This window comes from Oryx dammah, unplaced genomic scaffold (assembly GCF_014754425.2).
Source record: "Oryx dammah isolate SB20612 unplaced genomic scaffold, SCBI_Odam_1.1 HiC_scaffold_23, whole genome shotgun sequence".
Taxonomy (NCBI): domain Eukaryota; kingdom Metazoa; phylum Chordata; class Mammalia; order Artiodactyla; family Bovidae; genus Oryx; species Oryx dammah.
In genome coordinates this window covers 13929207-13952683 of record NW_024070207.1, presented here as the reverse complement: position 1 = coordinate 13952683, position 23477 = coordinate 13929207, and the positions used below count along the sequence as shown (strand labels likewise).

The 23477-nt window shown below is 50.2% G+C and overlaps 1 protein-coding gene across 5 annotated transcripts in view; it reads left to right on the top strand.

Annotated features, from left to right (window-relative positions):
* Positions 1 to 22960, top strand: part of TSC22D3 (TSC22 domain family member 3) — a 67941-nt gene extending 44981 nt beyond the window's left edge. For 2 of the 5 annotated variants that reach the window (XM_040265039.1, XM_040265038.1), the window contains exons 3-4: positions 20123 to 20174; positions 21341 to 22960. In XM_040265039.1, the coding sequence (XP_040120973.1) occupies positions 20123 to 20174; positions 21341 to 21571 (283 nt within the window). In that variant the 3' untranslated portion in view covers positions 21572 to 22960. Of the gene's footprint in view, positions 1 to 13928; positions 14358 to 19033; positions 19416 to 19593; positions 19755 to 20122; positions 20175 to 21340 lie in introns of those variants that run through there. The other 3 variants (XM_040265041.1, XM_040265040.1, XM_040265042.1) reach the window with 3 other exon arrangements.
* Positions 22961 to 23477: the final 517 nt, after the last annotated feature.

Here is a 23477-nt window from a genome sequence, read left to right as displayed (position 1 = left end):
ATGGAGTGGGGTTGGGGAGGGGAAAGCAGGGGGATGTTAGGAGGGAAAGGGAGAGGAGAGGCAGCCTGGCGAATGCACCTGTTTTGCGAAAGAAGGGGAGGAGTTGCGTCAGAGTGTGAATGCAGGCGATGTGAAAAGGAGCGGCAAATCGGCCTCCAGGGGGAGGTTGGGGGTGGACTTCACGTCCCCTTGGGGGAGGGGAGAGGGCAGCCACTGATCAGTTGGTTAGGGAAGCAGGCTGGCCTGAGAAGCTGGAATGGTGGAGGGGTGAGTGGGGTGGGAGAGCTATTCAGGGAGCTGGCCTGAAGCCAGGGGCCCATCCCAAGGGGGTGAGCAGAGGCTTGAGAGCTCCGGGCCCCATTCCAGCTCCTGACCTTGAGTCACCATTGCAACTCGGCACTTTTCCTACCTCAGCCCAGACATCCATCAAGTCTCTGTTATCTCGGTTTCCCGTTTTACAGAAAACTGTGTAAAAGTTACTCTCCTGATTCTTCCTGACCGACCCTGCCCTTCCTACATGCCTCACTACCGCCCCCATCCAACATCCTGAAAGCCTCCTGGGCCTCCTGGAAGCTCTTCCCAGCTGCCTTTGGTCCCAGAGGCTGCCCTTCCACAGTGCAGGCTGCCCCCGTAACCTCTGGTCCTGAGGGCAAGTGCCTGGAGGCCTCACTCAGCCCTTGGCCTGGGCCTCTCCACTCAGAGGCACAACTATAAAGAGCCGCATTTGAGGACATCAAGGCTGGGACTGGCAGCAACCTTAGAAGTCACTTTTGCCATTCCTTCCTTCCTCCCTTCCTTCAATTGTTCCATTTGTTGAACACTTACTATGTGCCAGACACTGTTATAGGCCCTTGGTATGTAGCTTCACAGAGCCCTCAAGTCTAAATGAGGATGCATGTGTGTGTGCTAAGTCACTTCAGTCGTGTCTGACTCTGTGCGACCCCATAGACTGTACTCTGCAAGGCTCCTCTGTCCATGGGATTCTCCAGGCAAGAATACTGGCGTGGGTTGCCATGCCCTCCTCTAGGGGGTCTTCCCGAGCCAGGGGTTGAACCCGCATCTCTTATGTCCCCTGCATGGGCAGGCAGGTTCCTTACCACTAGTGCCACTGGGGAAGCCTCCTAAATGGGGTTATCATTCATCAAATAAGCACCTAAATTACTATACATTTGTAGTCTCAATCCTCTCATTTTGCATTTAGGGGAAACTGGGGCCCAGAGTGGTTATGAAACATTTCCAATGTTGTTCTGGCACCCAGGGGCAAAACCACGCCAGACTCTGGTCTCCTGACTGTTACCCCAGTGCCCTGTCCACAATGCTCTGGAAAGAATACAGTGAGTGTAAGGGCAAAGTGCTTATCCCTCTATGCAGACCCAGACTTAACCTATAGTCAGAGTAGCACATGGCCTACTTGTCAGGACTTGAAGATCACCAGTGAGCAATCTCCCCTCTCCCACTGTTGTGACCCTGCTAGCTTGTTCCCTCCCCACCCCCAGGTCCCCATCCAGGTGTAAAATTGTACCACTAACTGAAATCTAAGGGTTAGAGCCCCATGACCTGGGGAAAACCTGTTAAGCCATTACCTGCCATTTACACAAACACATTTCCCCAATTTGTCCTTCAGGAGAGGCTGGGTGCATATCATTGCAGGGAGGGAGAACAACTGTTGCCCTTACAGGGGGCATTGCTAGGAAGGGCAGGGCACCTCCAAACATTAGTGAGGGTCCCCATGGAACCCTAGGCAGCAGGAGGGCACAGGTCACTTGCAGGGACAGGCAGGAGGAAGGTACCTGAAAAGGAAGTGGGAACGTTCTGAACACAGGCTCCTCCTTCACAGTTTAGCCTGGAGGCCAGCCCTGCACCAACATCAACACTGACCAGTGACATTTTATTTCAAAAATATGTGTTTACAATTGGTCTTTCCTTCTACTTGGATTATATTGAGTCTTTTGTCCCTGCCCCAGCCTGCTGTGGGAGTAGTTTGTACTGATTTGCTATTAGAAAGGGCCTTCCCTGTGTCCGGTCAAGCAGTTGTCCTTAACCCTGGGGGTCTCCAACCTCTGTGCTGTAGACTGGTCCTCCTTTCAGATCATTGGCAGCATCAGATTAGAAGTGAAGGGCACGATAAATGTAATGTGCTTGAATCATCCTGAAACCATCCCCCGACCCCCAGTCCGTGGAAGAATGGTCTCCCACAAAATCGATCCCTGGTGCCAAAAAGGTTGGGGACTGCTGCCTTAACCAGTCTGCCAGGCCTGAGTTGAAATGCAGATCCATCCCATCCTGGCATGCTGGTAGGGCCACCCTCCCCATGAGAGTCTTTTAGTCAGTAGAAAGAACCAGCCCCAATCTGGGGGCTTCCCCACCCTAACCCTGATAAAGGCCTATTAATAGTTCCCCTGCAAACTGTGATGAAGGGGGTTCAGTGCAAATGGGCATTCATGCCTAGAATGCAGCCCTGCTTAGAAATCTCAAAACAAGGTGAAATCCCCAGCCAGAGACAGCCTGGAGTTTAGAATCACACACCAAAGGTTCATGTCTCGCCTCTCCAACTGCTAGCTGGGTAACCCTAGGCTAGTCACTTAAACCTGTCTGAGCCTTGGTTTCCTCATCCACAAAATGGGCCTAAGATAATAGGATATTCTATTCCTACTATCAACTATCCTGGGGCTTCCCAGATGGCACTAGTGGTAAAGAACCGACCTGCCAAGGCAGAAGATGCAGGTTCAATCCTTGGGAAGATCCCCTGGAGGAGGGCATGGCAACCCACTCCAGGATTCTTACCTGCAGGATCCCATGGGCAGAGGAGCCTAGCGGGCTACAGTCCATAGGGTCTCAAAGAGTTGCACACAACTGAAGCGACTTAGCACATAGCACAGTCACTGAAACCTGTGTGAGCCTTAGTTTCCTCATCCACAAAATGGGCCTGAGATAATCTGATACCCAATTCCTACTACTGTTAACTATCCATAGCTATTGACAAGGTTCAAAAGGCTAATGGATATAATCTTAGCACAGTGCCTGCTAAGCAATCAGTACACGGGAACTACTGATGTTATTATTTGGACCAGATGTGGCTGTGAGATCTCCCAGGGATAGGTCAAGACCTAACAGCTGTGCATCCCTGCCCTCTTGCTGAATTGAGGTTTTCATATGTCAGGTTTGCTTAAAGCAGGGCCCACCTGCAGGGCATTCCCTGAGCTGGTGATTCATGGGTGGGATGCGTTCCACCCACCTATTTTAAGCTGTTCTACATTTTCTTCCTCTTGATATGGACGTGTTTACACAGAGGAGGACAGTCCCAGTCAAAACAAGATGAAAATACACTGCTGGCTGGGAGCCCCAAGCTAACTGGTTTCAGGTCCTCTTCCAGCTGTCAGCACCTCACAACAGAGCTACAGGGGTTAGGGGGGTTGCTGCCCAGCCCTACTCCCCTGTCTCCCTCCACCATCCCAACTCTGCCTGGTATCAGGCAGTTGGCCATCGCCTGGTCAAGCTAGAGTGGGATTCTGGGGCTGAGGTTTTGCCAGTTTTACAAGGGCAAGAAGGAGGGGTGCTGAGGGGCAAGGGCTGCCCTGGCCAGCTCTGGTGTGAGTATTGTGTCTGCCGCCAGGGCCGCCTGCTACACAGGCAGAGAAGACAGCTGCCAACAGAGAGTGGCAGAAAATGGCCAAAGAAAGCTTCCCCAGCAACCTGACCTCCTGCCTGGCAGTCCCTGCACTGGGTTCATTCCCTGGGGTTAACAGGAGGCTCTTAGTAAAAAGCAATTACCCCAGGGAAGGAGAACCCATGTACCCCTTATCAGTCACAGAGCTTTCCTGGGGGTCAGTTTCTCACCTGTGTCAATTTATCAGTGAGTTGGTAGGACCTGAGGAGATTTCCAGGGGGGATTCTTTGATGAGCGTGCAAACCAGGTTCTCTGCACAAGGAGCACTAAAAATAAATATCCCCAGTAGGGCTTAGACATATATATGATTACTCCTCACAGCCTCTGCAGAACACTTTGCTTGTGTTTACCAAGAAGAGCAGGAGAAAACAAACTCTTTTGTCATAAACTCTGCTATTCAGACGTGCCCGCTCAGGTAGTTTGGTTTATTTACAGTGAGTTCAGGAATGTTTGGGCCCATTTGCCTGTCCCCTGAAAGCCCAAGGCCACCAGTTAGCCAGGACCCATTGTAAGGCCTCACCTCAGGCCCAGTCTATACTTAGTCGGCCTAGGTCACTAATCCCAGAAGCCCTGCAACTCATTTTCAATACTCAACTTAGTACTCCAAATAAAGTAAGTATATTCAGACCACACTGAGCAGGTCATCATGTTCTTCCTGAGACAAACGAGTTTCCCTTCTGAGAAAGACTTTTCATTTCAACAGGGATCCTCAAGATTTCAAAGCCAAGGGTGACATTAGTGGTGAGAATTTCTTCTATGTTGGCAGACATCAGGGTATTTTTAATCAGGATTGGTTTTTTATCTGCACCCCCACCCCACTGCACCATCATTCCAGTTATATGGCTGTCACTCACTCAGAATCAGGCTTGCTAGCCTGAAATCCCTCTTTGATGTTACTGCCAGCTGAGACTTGGCTGTCCTCCTCCCAGGCTTCACCACCCTCTAGTGCTCCCTGTGGGTGCCCTGTTCCCAACTGACCAAGCCCCTCCAGCTAAAGATGGAAAGTGACCGAAGTCCCAGCATTTGCACAGAGCCAGGCATGCACACATGGATGAATTATCCTTTTTATTGAAGAGGTCGGGCCTTGATTCCAGGTCATTAGTGGCCACTTAGATTGTGTTTGGGTTGCGTTTCCCAAGTATGTTTGATTTTCACAGGTCTTTTGTGTTTTTAACTATGACAATGATTGTCACCAAATTAAAATATTAACAGGAAGCAAATTCATGAATTTGCCTATAGTTTTTCCCTGTGGGGGCCATGAACCAAGTTCAAATACTTATCTAAACTTTCTGTTTACTTATTAAGCGCATGTGTATGGCATTGAGGCTGTGTGCCAGGCACTGGGCCAAACTCTGAGGGATACAATGATGAATAAGATAAGCCCCTGCCCTCAAAGACCTTATATTCTAGTCTAGAAAGCCAGTCACTGCTCACTTGAGAACGTATGCACTGCCCACTTCTGGTGGACATGTTCTTATCTGGCTGTGCCTTTAGTCCTGCTTGAAAGACTAAAAGTGATTACTGACTGCTGGTGCCATTTGGGGCTTTCTTGGTGGCTCAGCAGTTAAGAATCTGCCTGCAATGCAGGAGACACGGGTCCGATCCCCGGATCGGGAAGATCACCTGGAGAAGGAAATGGCAACCCACTTCAGTGTTCTTGCCTGGAGAGAGACTCTCAAGGCCAAAACTTTATGCAGGTTACAAGTCGTCCATGCAGGAAAGGATTGCTAAGACCTTCAAGAGACTACATTTTACTTGCTATTTCCCATTTGAACATCAGTCACTCAACACTATCCCCCTCCCCATAGGCAGTAGCCACAACTTGTGAAACCATGGAAGCAACAAACTGAAACTGGACAGGAAATTAGAAATGCTAGACTTTGAAAGAGCAGTGATAAGGCTGCTCATATGGTGAGCCATTTTAGCAGCAGTGTTTGAGGACAGAGCCCTTACCCCACATTCACATGGCCCTTCATATTTAGAAGCCTTCTGAGTGTCCAGGGGGTCTGAGGTTAAGGAGGAAAAAAAACTCTGGCCTTCTGGTATGTTTTCTTCCTACTTGACCAAGTTCATTTAAAACAGGTGCTAGACAAACACAGAAATACAGATCAATGGAACAAAATCAAAAGCCCAGAGATAAATCCACGCACCTATGGACACCTTATCTTTGACAAAGGAGGCAAGAATATACAATGGGGAAAAGACAATCTCTTTAACAAGTGATGCTGGGAAAACTGGTCAACCCCTTGTAAGACAATGAAACTAGAACACTTTCTAACACCATACACAAAAATAAACTCAAAATGGATTAAAGATCTAAACGTAAGACCAGAAACTATAAAACTTCTAGAGGAGAACATAGGCAAAACCCTCTCCGACATAAATCACAGCAGGATCCTCTATGACCCACCTCCCAGAATAGTTGAAATAAAAGCAAAAATAAACAAATGGGACCTAATTAAAATTAAAAGCTTCTGCACAACACTGTATAATCGGCTCCAGTTTCATTCACCTCATTAGAACTGATTCAAATGTGCTCTTTTTAATGACTGAGTAATACTCCATGTGTATATGTACCACAGCTTTCTTATCCATTCATCTGCTGATGGACATCTAGGTTGCTTCCATGTCCTGGCTATTATAAACAGTGGGAGAAGGAGAGGGTGGGATGATTTGGGAGAATGGCATTGAAACATGTATAATATCATATAAGAAACGAATTGCCAGTCTAGGTTTGATGCAGGGTGCAAGATGCTTGGGGCTGGTGCACTGGGATGACCTGGAGGGATGGTGTGGGGGGGAGGGGGGAGGGGGGTTCGGGATTGGGAACTCATGTACACCCGTGGCAGATTCATGTTGATGTGTGGCAAAACCAATATAATATTGTAAAGTAAGATAATAATAATAATAAATTTAAAAAAAGAAAAAAAAAGATTCTGCACAACAAAGGAAACTACAAGCAAGGTGAAAAGACAGCCTTCAGAATGGGAGAAAATAATAGCAAATGAAGCAACTGACAAAATTAATCTCAAAAATATACAAGCAACTCCTGCAGCTCAATTCCAGAAAAGTAAACGACCCAATCAAAAAATGGGCCAAAGACCTAAACAGACATTTCTCCAAAGAAGACATACGGATGGCTAACAAACACATGAAAAGATGCTCAACATCACCCATTATCAGAGAAATGCAAATCAAAACCACAATGAGGTACCATTTGACACCAATCAGAATGGCTGCTATCCAAAACTCTACAAGCAATAAATGCTGGAGAGGGTGCAGAGAAAAGGGAACCCTCTTACACTGTTGGTGAGAATGCAAACTAGTACAGCCACTATGGAGAACAGTGTGGAGATTCCTTAAGAAACTGGAAATAGAACTGCCTTATGACCCAGCAATCCCACTGCTGGGCATACACACCGAGGAAACCAGAATTGAAAGAGACACGTGTACCCCAATGTTCATTGCAGCACTGTTTATAATAGCCAGGACATGGAAGCAACCTAGATGTCCATCAGCAGACAAATGGATAAGAAAGCTGTGGTACATATACACAATGGAGTATTACTCAGCCATTAAAAAGAATACATTTGAATCAGTTCTAATGAGATGGATGAAACTGGAGCTGATCATACAGAGTGAAGTAAGCCAGAAAGAAAAACACCAATACAGTATACTAACACATATATATGGAATTTAGAAAGATGGTAATGATAACCCTGTAGGCGAGACAGCAAAAGAGACACAGATATATATAACAGTCTTTTGGACTCTGTGGGAGAGGGAGAGGGTGGGATGATTTGGGAGAATGGCATTGAAACATGTATAATATCATATGTGAAATGAATCGCCAGTCCAGGTTCAATGCAGGATACAGGATGCTTGGGGCTGGTGCACTGGGATGACCCAGAGGGATGGTACAGGGAGGGAAGTGGGAGGGGGGTTCAGGATGGGGAACATGTGTACACCCGTGGTGGATTCATGTTGATGTATGGCAAAAGCAATACAATATTTAAAATAATTAGCCTCCAATTAAAATAAATTTATATTAAAAAATGGGGAAGGCAATGGCACCCCACCCCAGTACTCTTGCCTGGAAAATCCAATGGACGGAGGAGCCTGGTGGGCTGCAGTCCATAGGGTTGCTAAGAGTCGAGCACGACTGAGCGACTTCACTTTCACTTTTCACTTTCATGCATTGGAGAAGGAAATGGCAACCCACTCCAGTGTTCTTGCCTGGAGAATCCCAGGGATGGGGGAGCCCGGTGGGCTGCCATCTATGGGGTCGCACAGAGTCGGACACAACTGAAGCGACTTAGCAGCAGCGGCAGCATATTAAAAAAAAAATAAAAGGCCATTCTTATAAATGCCTCATAAAAAAATAAATAAAACAGGCGCTAGAGCCGTGTTTCTCAGGGAGCCCCTCCCCTGCCATGCGCACTGGTAGAGTCCCTCTCAGTTCCTCTTGTTATTACTCTCTGTCTGAGGACTCAACTCCGTGGACCAAGCCCCTTATTGCAGCAGCCTACTGTTGGATAGAAATCACCCAGCAAGATGACAGATGCGTCTGGATTGTCTCCCAACTGTGCTCAGGCCCCGCTGCCCCAAGAGGTCCAAGGAGTGTCTGAGAAAGTCCATCTTCTCAACTGCCGACTTAGTAATTGTCTACACTTAGCCATTCCTCAGTTTCCATGTTTACTTTAGTTCTTCTGTGACTCTGTCAACAAACGCCATGGTATTATTAGTTTTAGCAAATAACAGGATGTCAGAACTGTTAACCAGGATTCGTTACTTTGCTGTTATACCTCTATCCCAGGACATAGGGGCCAGTATTCCTCTTATTTTTTAAGATGTATGAGATTTGGCAGGAAGCCTTTCCCGGGCAGGCCCAATGCACTCTGCTCCGTCTATAGGCCTTTAAGGCTGCTCACTGCCAAGGCTCCGCCCACCAAGACCTGGGCTTTTCTGACTTTGCTTGATGGCACAAAGACATCGGGCTTCCCAGGTAGCAGTAGTGGTAAAGAACCTGCCTGCCAATGCAGGAGAAGTAAGAGATGTGGATTCAACCCTTGGGATTCCATCCCTGGGTCAGGAAGGTCCCCTGGAGGAGGGCATGGCAACCGATTCTCTTGCCTGGAGAATGCCATGGACGGGGAGCCTGGTGGGCTACAGTCCACGGGGTTGCGCAGAGTCAGACACGACTGAAGCTGCTTATCACTGAAGTGACTTAGCATGCACAAAGATATCTGTCAAAAGAAAAAAATCAATGTGAATACTTTGAATTTTCCTTTTCTTGTGCTTTACCCTTACACTCTTACAGTGCCCTTTAAAAGCAGTCTGTACTTGGTAAGGCAGCTTCGGGACTTAACATTCATGTGGAGAAGGGTGAGGGGATGGTATTTCAGGCTGGCACTAAGAGTTTCCAGGCTTTGGACGCAAAGTATGTTGTTCTTCCAATCCCGCCCCCAACACTGCCTGTCTCAAGGAGTGAGAGGTTAAAAGGGTCACTCGCTTGCTGACAGAGAACCAGGAAGTCCAAGCCTTGGGGGAAACACAGCCTTTGTTTACTTAAGCCCCAAACCTAGCAGGCAGTGTAAATTAAACATAAAAATAAAATAAGATACCAAAACATAGGCCGGATGCATACCACAGAGAGCAGTGAATTCCCCTTCTGCTCTCCCTGGGGAGAGGGGGAGTCAGTGAGCCTCAAGGGCGCCCTCCTGGCCAGGCAGACGCTAGCAAGCCACGGGATGGGGTGAGGTGGTAGAGGCAGGGGAGAGCAAGGCTTGGCTCAGGGTGGGGATGGGCACATTGGCAGAGATCCTGGACAGTCTTTATAGTCAGCCCAGCAAGCTCCTGAGGGGGCAGTGAGTCATAGCCCTCCAGCCAACCTCAGAATGGATCCATGTTTGACCAGGCAGTGAGAGCCACAGGGCTGGAGGAGAGCTGGCTTTTATTGAAGGGAGGTAGGGCTGATTAATTGACCAGACCATGCTGTTGGAAAAAAAAAAGCAGCCTCTCTCCATTCTCACCCTCTCTCCAGGTTCTTCTTCTCCCTTGTCGTCCTGATGCCTACCCCCATACCTCCAACGTCCCAGGCCAAGAGTACTCACCAACAGCTGGGAAGTGTCTCAGAAGCAATCTGTTCCTCATAATGGAGAGGCCAAATTTGCCAAAGGTTGACTTATAAATCAGAGCAGATTGGGGTTATCTTTCTAATAGTGGCTCTCATTCATTTTCTGATTAAGCTTTTAGGAGTGAGAGGGAAAGAGGTAGCCAAACAGGAGAGGGAAGGAGATGACTGAACAGAAGTTAGGCTCAGAATGGTTGGATGGCATCCCCAACCCAAAGGACCTAAGTTTGAGCAAACTCTGGAAGATAGTGAAGGACAAGGAAATCTGGCGTGCTACAGTTCATGGAGTCACAGAGTTGGACATGACTGAGCGACTGAACAACAGTGCTCAACCCCATCATGGTATGTGACACAAAGTGGGTCATGGTGACTGGCATTATGGTGATTCTTCAGGTAGACCCTGTCGTGGCTCTCACCTGTAGGCCAGTGACTCCCAAAAGCAGTCCCATGGACTGGAGCCACAAGCGCTCCATCCACATCTCCTGAAAGGACCCTTCGCAATCCACAGACATCTGTATTCTCCTCATCTGGACCCATTTCTTGCCCTCCGCAGCCCACCAGCAAGGTGTACCTTCTGCGTTTGCTCATCTTATGCTGATCGGCCACTGACCACTCTGTTGGAAGTAATACAAAAATTGAGTTCATCCCGATTTAAATATTTGTAATTGATAGTGGCAGAATGTGGCACTCTCCCAGGGCTTTTGCATGGGGGAAAAAATTCCTAATTCCTCAAAGTGTCAAGAATTCCATTAGAACTCTAAGGTGTGACTCGGAGGGTGGCATTTGTAGGCACTGCAGTAGCCTGGTCAGGCAAACAGCTTGGACTGAGGGGGAATTTTCCTCAGTGCCATTCAAATCATGCTTCTCAGACCATCAGTCACATATGATGCCTATGCCAGGACTGGGTCTCCTTAGAGCTGATCTCATGAGGAGCCTGCAGGAATCATGTCTTAGGCATTCATATGATTGATGGTACACAAATGGTGCTCGTTTTTATTTCTTTGAATGTGTAATTGACCTCTTTGAAAACTGTGGGCCTGGCAGCACCAGCACTTCTTTGCAGCTGGTAGACGGTGTGTAGTATCAAGCTGGTTCCCCCTATACCCACCTGACTTCCACTCCCAAGACCCTGTCACCCATGACCCTTGCACAGCACTCAGTCATCCTTGGATGTCAGAGTAGAGGCTGTGGCTTGTGACACTCTGGCTGGGTCTAGAGTATCCTGCCCTGTCACCTTGCCATGTCCTATTGCTTTACTACCCCTTTGGGGTCACGGGGAAGCTGGCATCAGCTGAGAGAGAGAGAGAGACAGAGATTGAATGATGCCCTGGGCTTGCCTATCTGTGAATTGTGCTCCATTGCTCAGTCGTGTCTGATGGTTTGTGACCCCATGGACTGTAGCCTGCCAGGCTCCTCTGTCCATGGGGATTCTCCAGGCAAGAATACTGGAGTGTGTTGCCACACCCTCCTGCAGGGGATCTTCCCAACCCAGGGATCGAACCCAGGTCTCCCACATTGCAGTTGGATTCTTCACCATCTGAGCCACCAGGGAAGCCCAAGAATACTGGAGTGGGTAGCCTATCCCTTCTCCAGCAGATCTTCCCAACCCAGGACTCGAACCAGGGTCTCCTCCCTTGCAGGCAGATTCTTTACCAGCTGAGCTACCAGGGAAGCCCCTCTCTGTGAATTAGACTTCGTCAAAGGCCGAAAGGGTGTTTGCATAAATGTGTGTGGGTGTGCTTCTGTGCTGCTCTTTCCTCCTGATAAGGTGTGTGTATTCCTTGTCAGCAGTTCTCAAACCCTGGGCAGGGGGCCTTCCTTAACCTCTCCCAGAACTCCTTTGAGCTCCCTGGCTCAGTTCCCATGTCTGGGGAGGGTGGGGGCAGGGGGCCTGTCCAGGGAGGAGCTTGCCTTGTTTCTCTCCTTTCTTTCTGTTCTGGGAGTAGTGTGTAGCCTGCCCCTTCCTGCCATTGCCCCACCTCACTCAGCTGGGCTGCCTTCTTTCCATCCAGGAAGCCCGAGGGAGGGGGGAGGTGGCTGGAGAGCCAGAGGCCCACAGAGTCCCACAACAGAGGATCAAGGAGCCACCTCAAGTGAGCCTAGTGTGAATAGCTCCACTGTGAGTTAAGCAAGGGCCTCAGGAGTACAATGTGGGAGCCCGGGGAGGCTCATAATGCTTACCCATCCTGGCCTGGGAGCCTCCCCGTGCCTGAAGAGGCCGGCATTATTACCAGCGTTTTGTTCCCCAGGGAACCTGGACCACTTCAGAGGTCACCCATTCTATCGCGGGGGCCCGCAATAGAGCCAGGTGCTCCACCTCAGAGCCCCTGGCCTCTTTGCAGGCCCCTCGTCTACTGGCTCAGCGTCCCCAACAAGATCCTCCTGGCTCTCATCTTCCAAGCATTGCCAATCACCGCAAGTCCTTCACATACCACTCAGAGTAACCCCAGCAACTGCCAGAAAAAAATGGCTTGCCTTGGAATTTCGGCTCTTGTGGCCGCTCCATAGAGCAGAAGGGCTGGGAAGAGGCCCTGCCAGTGTCGGTTGCCCTGGCCCAGAGAAGCTGGTGGAGGGCTGGTGCAGACGAACAAACATGGAGATTGGCCATGTTCTTGCTGCTTCCTCTCCCAGCCTCTGGGAGGGCTGTTGAGCACAGGGATTCCCAGAAGGTGGGCCACGATGAGGGGGGTTATTTGCCCACCTGAAGATGCTCACTAGTTGGGAGGGCCATATGAGGAAGGATGAGACCACTAGGAGCTGGGCAAAGAAGAGAGACCAGGAGGTTGGCAGACAGAGGTGAACACCCCGCCCATGCTAAACATAGATTGCCCCCCTTCTCAGAAGGAAGACACTGGCAACTGTGAGACCCTTAAGGACCTGTGCTTTGTTCCCTTGGTTTACAAAGGAAGGGAATCAGAGTGAGGGACCCTGGCACTTTCAACCACGTCACAGGAGCCTTAGGTCCCATGGAAATTCCAGGTTTTAAAGACTGCTCTGTTGCATGCTAAGTGGCTTCAGTCGTGTTTGACTCGTAGCAACCAAATAGACTGTAGCCCACCAGGCTCTTCTGTCCATGGGATTTTCCAGGCAAGAATAGTAGAGTGGGTGGCCATTTCCTTCTCCAGGGGATCTTCCTGACCCAGGGATCAAACTAGAGTCACTTATGTCTCCTGCATTGGCAGGTGGGTTCTTTACCATCTGAGCCACCAGGGAAGCCCCTGACTGCTGTTATCCCTGTCTAGATGGACAAGGACCAAATGACAGGGTGGGGAGAAACAAGCGTGCCCAATTCTCGGGAATGGAGTGATGTTGGTGGTATGGCCCTCCCAAAGCCCAGACTGCTATCCTGAGCACCCTGAAGCCCTAGGCTTTTTCCTGAAGTAAACATTTCACTTGAGGTCTAACCAGTAGGGAGACTTCAGAGTTCGCCACAGGCCTAGGATATTGTAGAAGGAAGCACAGCTGTTGACCTGTACTACCAGTTTGTTTATTTGTTTTTTTAATTTCCATAAAATGTGCCTTCTACTTTGAATAGGTGTTAATCTACTTTGATTTGAGCTGAGTTGAACTGAACTGAATTGAATGATAATGGCAACTAGTGTGGGAAGGAGGGACGTTAAGGGTATTCCATTTACTGAGGTGAATTTGATATCTCTTTTTTTTTCAGGAATGTCTGTTTCATACTTGTAGATGGGTAATGGGAGACAGTGGAAAATGGGAAGAGAACTTAGAAAAATTATTGAGGTAAATTTTCCCAGCTGCAAGGCATAAGGAGAAGGGAGACAAGCATAAATATTGACACAAGGTTCATGAAATTTAAGATCCACTGAACTAAACTGCATTCCTGGATAACGTTGCCAATACTTCCAGTCTTGCTGAGATGCCAACACAAACCTCGCCCCCCTCCCCACAAAGTGAGATGCCAGAGGTGGGGCAACCAAGGTGATTTGACAAGAGCCCTTTCCGGCTTCTTTGAATGAGGGTCAAAAGGGTGGAATGCCTTGTCCAGATGGCGCTTGGCTTCTGCCTGTCATCCATAGTGTCACTGGGAGATTGTTTGTGAAGCTCACGTGGGACCCCGTCCGGAGGGAGCTGAAAGGCACAATTCATTGCTTCTGCCACCATTCGGTGCCAATGTTTGGCCCAAATTGGTTGCTAGAGCCACTTTTCCAAGACAGTGTCCCTCTTGCCACAGTTCCCCTTGGGCTCCCTGCAGCCCACCGCTGCCTTCTGCATCTTCGCCTGCAGATTCTTCCCCATTTTCCTGCCCCCCAGAGTCGACATTCTGGGTCCCAGCCATGTGGAGCAGTTCACGTGACCCTCTGAGGACAAGGCACTTTGTCTATCACTGTCTTTCCTTCTTGCTTCCCTCCTTCTGGACTTTGGGGATTTTCCATGAGGCCAGAGTAACCATGTAAGTGGCAGCGTCCTTCCTGTCTGTACTCTCCCACCCCTGGCGTGGAACCTGAGGGCAAGAGAGAAGAGTGAAGCCAGGACAAACTAAATGATGGCCTTTCAGCCTCCTTTCTCCCCCAGCCTCTTCAGAAAAAGGGACAAGTAAGTACTTAGAGGTAGACGGAGCTTCAGGCGGAAGGGGCGCGGAGGGGAGTGAGTGGGGAGGGTTGTTTGCAGCCACCCCGTCAACTGTGCTGACACTCCGGTGCTCAATAGCCTTTATGATTTCCTTGTCCGGCTCCTAACTCAGCGTTTCTTTGGTGGCCAGTCCCATACCTTCCTGCATCTCCTGACACAGACACTGTGGTTTGCTGGCAACAGGGCTGAATCTTGGGGGTGGAACATATCCTGTAGAAAATAAGGAAGACTTGCCTATAAATAGTTTCCTCTGGGCTGCGTGGCACACAATGCTTCAAGTGTGACAGAAAGGGAAGTGAGATGTTCCCCCTCCTTGCCCCCCCAACCTACCGCACCCACCCCAATCTGGTCCCCACACCTCGGCAGCGTGCTCAGATCCTGCCCACGAGTTCTGTGGCCCAGACTGGCCACTCTCCGTCTTCCTGGGCTGTGGGAACCCGAAATAGGAAGGGGCTCCAGCCCTAGAGAGTCTGGCTTTTGAAGAAGAGACTAGTGATAATGTTGAGACACTTCTTCCAGTTATGAGGGAACAAGGGTCTCAGCATCCAGCCTCAGGTGGCTTCCAGGGCGACCTGAGATGGTGAGAGTTGAGGAGCTGACTCGCCCTCCTCCTGCCCTCCATCTAGAAGGTCACCCTGGGAGGGGGAGGGTCAGCTGTGTCTGTTTAACCACAGAAACCCCAGCCGTAGGGCTAGGATCAGCGCTGGCAAAGGAGCCGGCTCATCAGCTGGGTGCTGGGACTGTGGGGGCTCTCAGTCCAGCCTGTCATGTAACTCACAGCATGGGAGAAACGGAGTCGGGAAATCCACACGTTGGCGCGGCTGTGCTGTCGAATCCTTAGGCCACTGTTTCCTGCCTGGGGCCCACGTCCACAGGGCACAATGATGCTGACAGCCTCATGGATCAGCACTTTACTCAGAAAAATCAAATCAGATCACAGATACCCTATACAGCGCACACTACCACTCACTGCAAGGTCTGGTGCAGCTATTCTGGACAGAGGAATTTTCCAGTGTGCCCAGGGTTCAGCAGAAAGCCTTCTGGGTTCCTCCAATTTCTCCGTCTCCCCCTACTACCCGCCGCATCTCCCTTATGCCTGCTGTTTGAAAATCTTCCTACACGGACAGTTTTTATTTAGGTTGGTGGCCTTAGTTTAGCAAACCCTGGGGTCCAGGGATCCAGCCATGATTTGTAAACTGAGAACCATGAGGCCTCACGGGGAGTGCTTCTCACTACTGGTTGGTGAACTAGAGGTGAACAGGGGAGAGAGATCCGCTGAGGGTGGGCTGAACCTGGGACATACTTTCCAAGTTGTTTTTTTAAACTACATCCCTGATACGAGCTTGTTTTCTTGCTCTTGGTTTCATTCTTCTAAAAGCTGAGCACAGCAGGAATGAGGGGAAAGAGTTAATTAAGGGCGTCAGTTAGTGGGGCCCTGGGGACTTTAGGTTTGACTGGATTATTATTCCGAGACTCCCTACGTCATGTAGGGCACTGTGTAGTCCATCCTGGGAGCCACCTGGTGGGAGTCATAGCTTCAGTTTTCTAGACAGAGAGGGCTTTCATTGAAGACTGCGTAGCTGCCTTTTGAAATCATGCAGGTGAGCAAAGCCCTCTTATAAAGCTCATTTAGACACTTGGGATATTCTTCTGGTCCCACATGCTGCTGGTGTCCTAGACACTTCTAGGTGGGCCTGCCCCCACCTTTTCTTCCTCCCTCACTACTTTCCTGGCACCTCCAACACATCCACCAACTGCCTTGATTCACTCATTCAATAAATTTACTCCCTGCCCCACTAGTAAGTGTAGTAAGAACAAACCTGGTCTCTAGGTCAGGAAGACCTGGGCTGGAGTCCCAGCTCTATAATTTATTCACTATGCCACCACCTTGGGCAAGGTAGCCTCTCAGACCCTCTGTTTCTTCATCTGTAAAAATGACAGTAACAGCGCCTACATTACCAGGTTTGTAACTCAGCCAACACAGCGTCCGGCCCATAGCCGAAGCTCAGTGTATGGTAGCAGTTATTGTCAGCGGGTCTCAAACTGAGCTTATTTCTAATCGAAGTATAATTAATGTACAGTTACAGTACACGACTTAGTGACTGAGCAACAACAACAACGTACAGTTCAAACACAGCCTCGCTAGCAAACTTCACCTCTTTGCTTTCCCCTCCCCGAACTACCTGGAATTTTATGCCTCTCTCTCCATATAAGGGAGTTCCCATTGAAGGAGCCGGTTTTTCTCCTCTCCTATGCCCTGTTTTCCTGGTGGTGTTTTCTCCCTCCTGACCTAGCTTATTTATCTCTTTTCTTTTCATCATCTCCCTTGGAATCTTGAGGTGGGTAGCAATAGTGAGTTTAAGAAAGATTTACAAGCAAATGAAAGGTCAGCTCAGACCCTTTCTGGACCAGGAAAGCTCTCTGTGACACAGAGGGCAGATTAAGATATCAGGGAATTCCAATATCGATTAAGCTCCAGATTTAAGAAGGTTTGGTTTTTTGTTGTTGTTGTAGGTTTTTTTTTTTTTTTTTGCTCAGATAATGTTCCTGATGATCTATAAATACAGTCTGCACTTTGTTCCATATACTACACGCAGTTTAGTGTGAACACCTTGTTCAGAGAGTTTGTGACCTGAGGATAACCTGATATCCTGAGATTGGGGTTGTCTCCCAGCCAAACTGGGGTGAAGAAAATCACCATCCGGGGCTAGTGCAGTAGGTTTGCTTGGGTAGATCTGTTTGTCAGTCCTTTGCAAACAGAATGATCTTTGTCCATGTATTACTGCTGGTGGGGTCCAATGGAGGGCTTCCTAGGTGGTACTAGTGGTAAAGAACCCATCTGCCAATGTAGGAGACGTAAGAGACTCAGGTTTGATCTGTGGGTTGGGAAGATCCCCTGGAGAAGGAAATGGCAACTCACTCCAGTATTCTTTCTTGGAAAATCCCATGGACAGAGGAGCATGGCAGGCTACAGTCCACGGGGTTGCAAAGAGTGGGACACGACTGAAGCAACTTAGCACGCACACACGATCCATTCAGAGTTTCATATCATACTAAAAAATGTTGGCTATTCGGTGGCATAACTGCACTGGCAGCCTAGAGAAAATTAAGGCCTTCAGACTAGGCTTAACTGGGGCCTTGGCCAGAGTGTCCATGCCAGGCACCTAGTTAGGTGAAATATCCTGAAGCAAATAATAATAGCCTTTGCTGATAAGCCCCCAGTACTTTTCCAATACTGTGATTGCACTAAGTTATTTCTTTGGACCATAGCCTGAATCACAAACTGATTCATGGGTACTGGCCCTAGCTTCATCCAAACTATTGTATATGTGGTGGAACCCGATGTTCTCCTTATGGTCCTGAGTTGGTGTAAATAATACTCCCAGTTGCGTCAACTGTCCCGTTTCTCTAGATTGCTCCATCTGTCTGCAGTTCTCCTTCTGTCCACTAGGTGCCTCACTTAGGAAAGAGCAGGATAAAAGGACTTCGAGCCTCTGATGGTTTGGTTTGTTTTTGTTTTTTAAGATTGAGGCTAGAAAGAATGAAAATATATTTTGATGGAAACGTGTAATTTTTAGTAGGCAACAATCACCTCATCCTCCTTGTGACTTGGAATCTGTTTATGAAGTACCCTGTAACCCTGTATATAACTGGACCCCATCACAGGGTATTCTCCGAGGATGGTTTATATATAGCCTTGACTCATAATTTTGTTGTCATTAGCTGTTTGTAGGAAAGTAACAAAATCTTGTCTTTAAAAATAAGGACATGAGGGACTTCCCCGGTGGTCCAGTGGTTAAGACTGAGCTTTCAACACAGGGGGAGTACGTTTGATCCCTGATCAGGGAACTCTAAGATCCCACCTGTTGCGTGGCATGGCCAAAAAATGTAAAAAGTATTTTCTGGCATCTTGTGGTCACTGCAGTGCCCACTCCCCTACTGGCTCCTCCCCATCCCCTCTGCCACCTGCCTGCCGCCAGCTGCTCTCCTGTGCATGTTCCCCAATTCATCTGAGTTCCTAAACACTTACAGTGTCCTCCATGCAAGCACACTAGCACATACAGATTGGCTAGTCTGTGCATGCCACAGATCTGTGCATGTGTCAGTAGTTGGACAGGTACATCTGAGGATGAGGTGAGTGGATAGGTACTGGGGATAGGGGCAAGCCAGTGGGCAAGCTGGCTGGGAGAGGGGACCTGCAGGTGACAAAGTCTGTGTGCAGGAGAGAGGCCAAGAAGGCAGGTGGCAGGAAGCAATGAGGAGACTGGTGGTGAGGGTGGGTATCCAGGGCGGCAGCCTGTGATCGCATGGCAAAGACAGGCGAGTGTGCTGGCTGACATCTGAGGAAGAGCTTTTAAAACCAGCGCCACCCTCTACCAAACGCTTCCTAGCTCCTACGATGGCATTTCTACTTCTCATTTCTCTAAGAAATCAGCTCCAGTTTGTTTTTTACCAATCTCCAGAGCCCTCTTTGGAGATGCCAGTTGGCACAAAAAAGTGCTGAACTGTTTACAGTCCCAGCCTAAGGTTCAGGGAGGGGATGTGGTTTAACTGGGTCACAAAGCCTGGTACAGGACTCATTTGCATGGCCCCTGACGCCATGTGACGCAGCCGGCTCCTCCTATATAAAGAAGAAGGAGCCGAAATATCTCCGAGTCTGGGTTGGACCGGCGGCCGTGGAGTTTGTGACACGCTAGGTGACACCCCTCGAGTCACTTCCCTTCAACTCTGGAACGCCCGCCCGGCTTTGGGTCCTCTTGGCAGCCTTCGCCCCCTCCTAGCTCCAGGGCCCAACGCGCAGAGCCCAGCCCCGCGCAGCGCGCCAGCCGCCGGCGGCCGCCCAGCCTGCCCAGCCCAGTCCAGCCCGCAGCCCGGCCAGAGCTCCCCGGCAGCCCGAGCCATGAACACCGAAATGTATCAGACCCCCATGGAGGTGGCGGTCTATCAGCTGCACAATTTCAACATCTCCTTCTTCTCTTCCCTGCTTGGAGGGGATGTGGTTTCCGTTAAGCTGGATAACAGGTAACAGTTGGCCACAGCTCCGGAGCCCGGGCGCCGGCGGCGGGGGCTGGGCTGCGAGCGGGATCTGCGAGCGAGCCGTGTGCCGGCGGCCCCCGTTCCCCGCGGTGCAGCATCCTGGGAAGGGGCGGAGGTAGGGGACGCGGGGGGGGGTGGTCACCGCCGCGCCTGGATCCGCCGTCGGAGCGTCCCTGCGGCCGCTGCGCCGTAAGAACGAGCTGCCACAGCCGGAGGCAGAGGCGGCAGGGCTGGGCGGGAGGCTGGCCGCGCGCCGTGCGCCGTTGGGGAGCAGACCGGAAGCTTCTGAGCCGAGGAGAAATTCCTAGCTAGCTACAGAGCTCGGTAGGTTTGCCTTGGACCTTGTGGGCTGGCGCCGTAATGGGCCGGCAGCAGGCGACTCGCTGGGCCGCGCGCCCCCATTGTTGGCACGTCACCGAGCAGGCCACTGCTGGCCCGTGCACCCCCGGACCTGCGCGCCGCTCCCCGCGGAGCTCCATACAGCAGTGGCCGGCAGCTGGCCTTGGTGGGGTGGTGCAGCTTCCTGCAGGGGCCAGAGAGGGACCTGGGGACAAAGTGCCTGAAACTCCCGGCCAGGGTTGTGATAGAGAGGAAGAACTGGGCCAGAGGGAGGACCTTGTGGCCACCACTACCAGGTACTTAAGACTGTGACCAAGTGGGTAACGTGGTCGCTTTCCTTTTTGTCTTGACAGTGCCTCTGGAGCCAGTGTGGTGGCTATAGACAACAAGATCGAGCAGGCCATGGTGAGTGGCATCACTGCGTCATTGTCATTCCCAGACCTGTCTTCTGCTTATGTAACTCACGGCAGTGGTGAGGGGGTGGGTGCGAAAGCCAAGAGCCTGGGGAAGCTGACAGCCTGTCTCCTCTCCCCTTAGAGGCCTGGAGTAGAGTCCCATAGGAATGGCACCTTTTAGGGCATTTCCAGTCCACACTTGCTGGGCCCTCTCCTTTCCTCCTCCTCCTCCTTCTTCTCCAATTGCAGGGCTTTACAGCCATGGCTGGCTCCCTCCTGGGCCCATGGCAGGGCAGGGAGCTCAGACACCTGCATTTGTCTACATCCCACACTTGGCAGGGGCCAGAGCTCATTGGATATAAGCACACTGCAGTGCCTCTGCAGAGCCTGGGCTGGGGTCAGGAGTTGGGAGGAGACAGGAGGCAAAGCCACGCCCCCCCCCCCCCCCCGCCGACAATCCCTTCTTCCTCTCCTTACCAGGTAGAGGTCATATTCCACCAAGCAGCCACAGTGGCTACAGGGCTTTGGGGCATCGAGCAGTTAGCAACCACGTCATTGTGCCCGGGAGCCTAAGGACATTGTTCTCTGCCTCCGGTGCAGTTATCCGAATTCAGAGAGGATGCGGCCATGCTGGTAGCTTCCCCCAGGGCCAGTGTCCTGTCTGGCCAGGCTGCAGAGCAGCTGCAGCTCAGTATGCTGGATTATGAGGAGTGGGAGAGGCTCCAAAATAGCCCATTTTCCTCTCGGTGAAGATGTGTCAAGCAGACTGACAGTAAGGGGTGCATTGCAGGTGTTCCCTGGGATCAGGGCCAGCAGCGGGACCTTATATGGAAATGGAGATAGAGCGAACCACCACCAGCCAGCATAAGTCGCACCCAAAAGGCTCCCAAGAGGCCAGCTTTGAAAGTTATTAGAAACTTATTGGGGGAGAGTCCTATGTAGTTCAAAGCTGGGCTCCCAACTCAGGGGTGGCCCCGATCCCACAGCTCTTCTGAGCGTGGCTTTACGTGCTTGGGAGAAAGGGGCGGGAGGAACAGGGCCACACAGGGCCAGCATGCTGAGGGAAGTATGGTGGTCAGTGATGTGAGAGACAGCAGGCACCCTGATGGCCAGGGTGCAGTGCTGCAGAGGGGCCGCCATGGCTAACGGATGCCTCTGTCATCTTCTCCGGGACAGGATCTAGTGAAGAATCATCTGATGTATGCTGTGAGAGAGGAGGTGGAGATCCTGAAGGAGCAGATCCGGGAGCTGGTGGAGAAGAACTCCCAGCTGGAGCGGGAGAATACTCTCTTGAAGACCCTGGCAAGCCCAGAGCAGCTGGAGAAGTTCCAGTCCCGTCTGAGCCCTGAGGAGCCAGCTCCCGAAACCCCAGAAACCCCTGAGGCCCCTGGTGGTTCTGCGGTGTAAGTGGCTCTGTCCTCAGGGTGGGCAGAGCCACTAAACTTGTCCTACCTAGTTCTTTCCAGTTTGTTTTTTGGCTCCCCAAGCGTCATCTCACGTGGAGAACTTTACACCTAGCCTAGCTGGTGCCAAGAGATGTCCCAAGGACATGGCCACCTGGGTCCACTCCAGTGACAGACCCCTGACAAAGAGTAGGTCTCTAGAGGCTGAGTTGCATGGGGCCTCATCACCCCAAGCCAGTGAGCCTCTAATGCCACTGCGCCCTGTGGGCTCCCAGAGCCTGGGCAATTTAGCAGCAACTGGCAAAGGAGAAAGGTAGTTTGAGACGGGCTGCTCCAGAAAGTCTAAGGGGTCTGTTTTTTTCATTTCCATGGACATCTTCAACAGCTTCAACCTGACAACAGCTGTCTTATGGAGAAACCAATTGTGGTTTAAGCAGAGGCAACCTCTCTCTCCTCCATTGCCTCACCAGGACAGGGCCACAGTTGGGAGAGATTGAGCCAAGTCAGCCTTCTGTTGGTGAATATGGTGTAATGCATGGCTTTGTGCACAGCCCAGTGTGCGATTATGGCTTTGGGATGACCGCTTACAAAGTTCTGTTTGGTTAGTATTGGCATAGTTTTTTCTATATAGCCATACATGCGTATATATACCCATAGGGCTAGATCTGTATCTTAGTGTAGTGATGTATACGTATACACATACACCTATGTGTTGAAGGGCCTAATCAGCTTTGGAAGTATTGAGTGGTCCGTTATCTCTTAAGGCTAATTCTTAGATTTGTTTATTTACCAAGTGGATCCAGTTTGTCCTTTAGGTTAAGTAAAACTAAAGAGTAAAGGCACGTGTATACCCGTGGTGGGTTCATGTTGATGTATGGCAAAACCAATACAATATTGTAATTAGCCTCCAATTAAAATAAACAAATTTATATTAAAAAAAAAAGAGTAAAGGCAGGGAGGGGGCCAGCCTCTAAATGCCTTGCTGCTGCAACCTTTGCCCCATATGTCCCCTGAATACATGTGAGGTCCCCTTCTGAATGCCAAACCCACCATTCACTGGTGCTGACTACATAGAATGGGGTTGAGAGAAGATCAGCTGGGACTTTGTCATCTGAAAACTTTGTTTTGTTTTTAACGGTTGTGGAAAACTTTCAAGTGCAGAGAACGATCAGCTTGCCGGTGTCCTCTCATGGACAAGGGAATAACTCTGACCCGATGATGCCTGGGTGATGTGCTCAGGGAGCTTGTCTCTAGGGAGTTTTGTGGCAGTTGAACACTTCCCACTTTCTAACACCTTATCCTGATGTTATGTCTCCAGGATTTGGATTTTGATTTTTCAAATGTAGCTTGAAATTTCAATAAACTTTGCTCTTTTTTTTTTTCTAAAAATAAACCTGGTGTCTGCCTGAGCTTAAAACAGAGTGGGTAGTAGAGGCCCTAATGGTGGTTGGGGTACTGTTTTTCTGACTCATCTGCTCATGGGCACCACCTGAGTGGCAGGCCTGTGCTACAGCCATGATCTTGCAAATCTGTCACAACACCCCCATTGTACGGGTGAGGAAGCTGAGACTCAGCCCGCTGAAGTGACTTGCCGAAAGTCACACAGCTATTATGGCAAATTGGGACCCAATCTTCCATCCATCCCTCTCTCCCACTCCTTTCATATGGCAGCTTGGGAGTAAGTGATGAGGTGACTACTAACGTACAACTTCAGCTTGAGGGGTGATTTGCAAGGAAGGGTACCCCAAGAAAGGCCCCAAAAGAAAATGGCACGGTGTCCATGTGAGGGAGCAAGAAGGGGGGAACCAAATAAACGCAAATGGGTTTCTCCCCTTCTGAAACATCATCCAGATCACTTAGTACATTTACCTTAATACCGCCCACAGGAGACCACTGACACTGGAAAAGGA